Source organism: Paramisgurnus dabryanus, chromosome 2 (genome assembly GCF_030506205.2).
Source record: "Paramisgurnus dabryanus chromosome 2, PD_genome_1.1, whole genome shotgun sequence".
NCBI lineage: Eukaryota > Metazoa > Chordata > Actinopteri > Cypriniformes > Cobitidae > Paramisgurnus > Paramisgurnus dabryanus.
This window is the reverse complement of record NC_133338.1, coordinates 19,331,714-19,337,713: the sequence shown is the minus strand read 5'-3', so window position 1 is coordinate 19,337,713 and position 6,000 is coordinate 19,331,714. Positions and strand designations below refer to the sequence as shown.

The following is a 6,000-nucleotide window of genomic DNA, read 5'->3' as shown; positions in this document are numbered from 1 at the left end:
TCAATGTTAGTCTTCTTTTATTTCCTATATTTTTTACATTTATTATTTGTCATTATTTCCAATGTCCACACATGGCAACATCAATATTATACAATTATGTATAAAGATGTCAAAGTGAAAATAAATCAATTGTCATACACAAATTGTATATGGTAATTAGTTAATACAGTATATGTAGTCAGATTTTACGAACCTAAAATTGAATTGTTGATTTTAAATTATATATTAGAAGCAGAAAAAGGCAAATGACTAAAACATTTGATAATCTGTTAACAATTAACACAGTGTTATATCATTTGACACCTAACAATGAATAAGAAAACAATTAAAGTACGTATTGCTGCAAGTAGTACAAATACAGTACAAGAAAAGTCCCCTAAATTTGAATCTTCAAACATCTGACAATTAGTTCAAACTTACGTTTTGTTTCTTTTAGAACTAGTGTGTTAACAAAGAGATCAAAAAGGTGTCAATAATAAGCATTGCTGGGATATTGCTGTAGTGATTTGTTGTGATGATAGACAGATATTATGCCTTCTTGACACAGAGAAAGTTGAGCTTCTTTTCACAGTCTTCAGGTTTCCAGGCCATCTCTTGTCTATTATAAACTCCACAGCGCTGATTCATGGCAGGACACTGGAGCTCTTGCCCCCCAGACCAGGCCTTATATTGAAGTTCCTCTCCATTTACCCAAAGCCAACGGCCTGATAAAAACCGAAGACCAGTCCACAGTTCGTCTGTCTGGGCATTTGTGCTGTTATTCTTTGCCTCTGTCATCACAACAGCCGAATATAGAATAGCCAGATCAAGGTAGTTTTGTCTGCAGTAGTCCAGAGCCTCTTCCCATGTGCTTTCCTGTTTCACCAGGACCAACTCATAGACATTCATACAAAAAAATGGTATACTCCAATAGCAATCACAATCACGCACTTTAGAATCATCTGTACGGACACAACCACATTTTTCATAATAAATTTTTGGTTCTTTATGGGCCCAATCCTGAATTTTGGCTTTCCCACCTTCAGACCACTTCCAAATGTGTTGGGATGTATCTGAATGAAGTCCAATCCAATAATTATAGGGGCGAATATTGACAACTTTAGAGAGTGCTTTCAAATCTGGACCGCTGGCAGTGGATAGGTCATCGTAGTTGTTTCTGCAGTACGTCTGTGCATCTTCCCAGAACATGTAGCTACTCACATGATAGTGTCTTCTAAAAAGACCAGAGTTTAGTCCAAAGAGACTCAGAAAAAGGAGCACACCAGTTGTAGTCTTCATTTTGATATTGCTAATACCACAATGCAGCGTTTCTCTGAGCAGTAATTCCTTATCTGAAGATTGAAATGGTTTTCCACATTATTTAGTGACACCTCTGACTCTTTACCACACCCTTTTACAAAAGTCTGGCATGAACAGACCAATAAGAACCAACAAGGTTCCGACATTGATGGCGACCTTGAGGATGTTGATTTACTCATTACATTAACAAATTCTTAAAGTTGTGGAAAATAGGCATATTTGAGGCAAAACAGATGACTTAAGGAAAAGTCTTTTCAACAAGCTTATATACGAACAATAAAAAATATATGAGAGTTGAAAAGGTCTGGAGGCTCTTAAGGAATTACATTAACAAATATTTTTACAGTATGTGGACAACAGGCCTATTTTAAGAAAAAAAAAGGTTATCCCTCCAAGCATTGAGAAAGTCTTGTGCCTCAAAGGCCAAATCACTGTAATGCTGATATAGTCTAACAACATGTAGTCATTACAATGTAACACTGCTTTAATTAAATACCATGAATCTAGAAATAACAGCTAATTAATACATATTAAAATCTCAAAAACTTGCGTTTCAATTAAGTTAAAATGCAACTCAATTAATTTATTATTGTAGACATTTTCACTAGTTTGCATATCAGGCGGATCCAAATGCAGCTAAGCCTTTAAATAACATACAATCCAAGGAACGGGAATAGGTTCTGACCACATTACATCCAAACAATGACTGATAACTAACTGTGATTTATTTATGGGTATTTAAACATGACACAAACCAATGACAAGACAGAGACCATGAGTAATTATGACAACAAACAGGTACAGGGTGGAGTCTTAATGAGGGTCCATTGAAACAGGGAACTGTTTTCCCAAGACATTTAGCCAATCAAATACATTTGGCATTAATGAATAAGAAAAATATTAAAGTGACAATAAGGTTGTATTTGGATACTTTGTATTAGATACTTTGTCATTAAAACTGTCAATACAAACTGGCGGCTAACACCATGCTTTAAAGAAGAAGAAGGCTGTGTAACATCACGTAACAATAAAAACCAACCTGATCTCACGAATTTCCGTGGCATAGTCACGGAATTTTGTGCTAATTTTTCCGTGGCATTCTCACGGATCTCCGCATTTTTCCGTGGCCCTGCTACGGACTGTCTTTTTCCGTGGCATTCTCACGGATTGGTTACTCAACTGTTTTGTCCTATTTTCTTACCATTTTCACTTCGGTTTAGGGTTAGATTTACATGAAATTACATCCCTACCCAAACCCAACTCTAACCCCAACACCAGGCGACAATTGTTTAAAGTTTAGAAAATATAAAAGAATAAATCAGAAAAAATTGTATAAACCAATAGTTAAAGTGACATACTAACGCAAACACCAAATCTAACCCTAAACCGAAGCGAAAATGGTTTGAAAATAGGAAAAAGCAGTTGAGTAACCAATCCGTGAGAATGCCACGGAAAAAGACAGTCCGTAGCAGGGCCACGGAAAAATGCGGAGATCCGTAAGAAAGCCACGGAAAAATGAGCACAAAATTCTGTGACTATCCCACGGAACTTTGTGAGATCATGTTGATAAAAACTGATGATGTGTTTCCTAATAATGGATTGGCTCTTAGAGGAAGCATGTATAGCAAAAGGAGAATGTGGCTAAAAACCCATCCCTGTGGTACCCCATATTTGACCCTAGATTTATATGCCTTTTCCTCATTTACAAAGACAAAGTGTTAAAGATTAGATAAAAACTGTAAGACCTAAACCAGTCTAATGCCTGACCACTAGTACTAACACATTTTGTTTGCCTACCGATTATATTTTTATGATTTATAGTGTCAAAGCTGTATTAAGGTCCAGTAGTAGAAGAAGTGAGGTTGCGCTGTGACCAGATCTTAATAGCAGTGCTGTGTCTGTGCTATGGTGGGACCCTAAATCATGAATGAACATTTATATTCATACTATTTTCCTCCAATGTACACAGTTGTCTAGAGAATATTTTGCCAAAATTTTAGATAATTCTCACAGATAAAGTGGCTTTTTAATAAGTGGCTTGGTAACTGGTAGCTTAAAAGCTGCTGGAACATACAATATCCTAATAGTGTGATGAGTTAATAATATAGAGCACAGGATCTGATACCACAGAAATACTCTCTTTTTAAAAGTTTAATGTGAATAATTTATGAAGATAATGATGATTTACATGATTTTATATATTTCATTATTCAAGTTCTATTCTATTCTAATAAATTCTTCTAACTACGCATCTCAAAGTTAAACTCAAGTGTCAAAAGAAAGACAAAACTGCTGTACAGTAAAGCATTAAAACTCTAAAATGACATCAGTTAATAAAACAAACTCTTATATCAGAAAACAGACTATCAGATAAAAAACAGATAAAAAAATATTATTGTTTGATCAGGTACATTATACTGCTTAATGAACCCAGTATCGTATTGAACCGAATCGGTAAGGGGGTTACGGTTCGGTGCATGATTTTAAACAGAGAATACACGGAATGAAAATAAAAAAACTTTCAGTAACGCTTTAGATTACAGCCCGGAAAGTACTGCGTAAGTACAGCGAATTTACAGCGTATGTTTCTGTTATTATAGTTTACTTATGAAGTACGTACGTGTAATTATAAGGGAACAATTTATAATATTTGGGGAATAAAGAGGTAACAACAAGGAAAAATACAAATAATATATGCAGTAAAGTAATGCGTAAGTACAGCGAATTTACAGCGTATGTTTCTGTAATTATAGTTTACTTATGAAGTACGTACGTGTAATTATAAGGGAACAATTTATAATATTTGGGGAATAAAGGGGTAACAACAAAGAAAAATACAAATAATATATGCAGTAAGTCCTGTGTAAGTACATTGAATTTACAGCATACATTTCTGTAATTATAGTGTACTTATAAAGTACATACGTGTAATTTTAAGGAAACAATTTATAATATTTTGGGAACAAATGGGTAACAAGTGCCACTTTAATTTACAGCTCGCAGATGTTGTATTTACTCTTTAACGACTTGAAACAAGGGGGTAACAAGTGCCACTTTAATTTACAGCCCGCAGATGTTGTATTTACTCTGTAACTACGTGAAACAACGGGGTAAAAAAAATTGACAAAGACTGTAACAACACAAAACAATGGTATATTTACACAGTAACTACAGAAAATAGTTCTAGTTTTGCTTGCTTTGTTTTCACCATAGTTGCCTTGCCTATTTTTAAGTTTGCTTGATGACCCAACAAATTCCTGTACTCTTTTTCTTTCTTAAGGTAAGTAACCTTTATTAGAAATTCTAAATAAATTGTATCGTACTAATAAATAGCATAAACACATTAACTGAATTTCAAGTTTTGTTGTTTAGTAATCTCCATCATCATGCATCATGAAATGATAAAATATGTCCCCCCGTGGTTAAAAAAATACTTAGCCTATGCCTAAATATATTTTAATAGCCTACCTATATTATTCCAAAAATATATGTGGTGTTTGACTATGATTAAATAAAGACCCACAGTTTGCAGAATCCATGTGAAAGCAGCCATGGTATGACGCCAGTGCGATCACCACGCACCAGCTATATGTGGAGAGGAGTGTGATCGAGCCAATTCAGTGAATGTGTGTGTTCTCGCTAAATTACTCTCATAAGATTGTTTTGCATGTAGCCTACGCCATATCACGTAGGCCTAATATTTGAATCGTTAGTCCGAAGTTATGAATTACTTACTGTATAAATAATTAGTAATTTCCCACGTTTTTAGCATATAAGTCATACATACCATGTAATGTTAAAATAGTTAGCCCTTAGTTATAAAATTCTTACTACATATTATTTGTATTTTTCCTGGTTGTTACCCCTTTGTTCCCCAAATATTATAAATTGTTCCCTTATAATTACACGTACGTACTTCATAAGTATACTATAATTACAGAAACATACGCTGTAAATTTGCTGTACTTACACAGTACTTTACTGCATATATTATTTGTATTTTTCCTGGTTGTTACCCCTTTATTCCCCAAATTTTTTAAATTGTTCCCTTATAATTACACGTACGTACTTCATAAGTATACTATAATTACAGAAACATACGCTGTAAATTCACTGTACTTACGCAGTACTTTCCGGGCTGTAATCTAAAGCGTTACCCGTAATGCGGAACTACTGTTAGATATGCGTGTTCTTTAGGGACAGCTAATCTGTAGCCCCGCTTTTGCTCTGAAGCTCTAATTGGCGCTGATGCAGCCAAGCTCCGCCTATGTATGCGCTCTATCAGAGCCCATCTACATTCTCTGGCACTCTCCAGACGGTTGACGGTCCAGTGAGTGAGTTAGAGATAGCAGCGACAGGGAGTATGGCAATTGGTGGTATTCCACAAGAGAGGATCAGCCGGCCTCTTTAAGTTTGGGAAAACTTTGGTTATCCAGTCAGTTACAGTAGTACAAGCGAGAGAGTGGTGGAAGAGACGAAGACTGTGCGTCGGCTTTGTTCAGCAGTTGTTGGGTATGTGATTGAAAATACATCTAATAAGGGCTCTCAAGTCTCACGCATTAACTGTGAGACACACGCATTTCAGTCAGTTCACACGCTCACACACCACACCTTATTCCCACAGTTCTTCCCGCATCTCAGCATGCCTGAGGGACATCTCACTCTGGATGAAGGATCATCACCTTGCGAAGACTGAACTGC

At 35.6% G+C, this 6,000-nt stretch overlaps 1 protein-coding gene across 1 annotated transcript; it reads right to left on the bottom strand.

Moving 5' to 3' along the window:
• Positions 1-528: 528 nt before the first annotated feature.
• LOC135764822 (lymphocyte antigen 75-like) lies at positions 529-1,278 on the bottom strand. Its single transcript, XM_065275508.1, has one exon. The coding sequence runs from the start codon at positions 1,276-1,278 to the stop codon at positions 529-531; it is 750 nt and encodes a 249-aa protein (XP_065131580.1).
• Between the last annotated feature and the right edge of the window lie 4,722 nt (positions 1,279-6,000).

Excerpts from the sequence above, each read along its gene's own strand:
- LOC135764822 (XM_065275508.1), bottom strand. The coding sequence starts at position 1,278 with ATGAAGACTACAACTGGTGTGCTCCTTTTTCTGAGTCTCTTTGGACTA.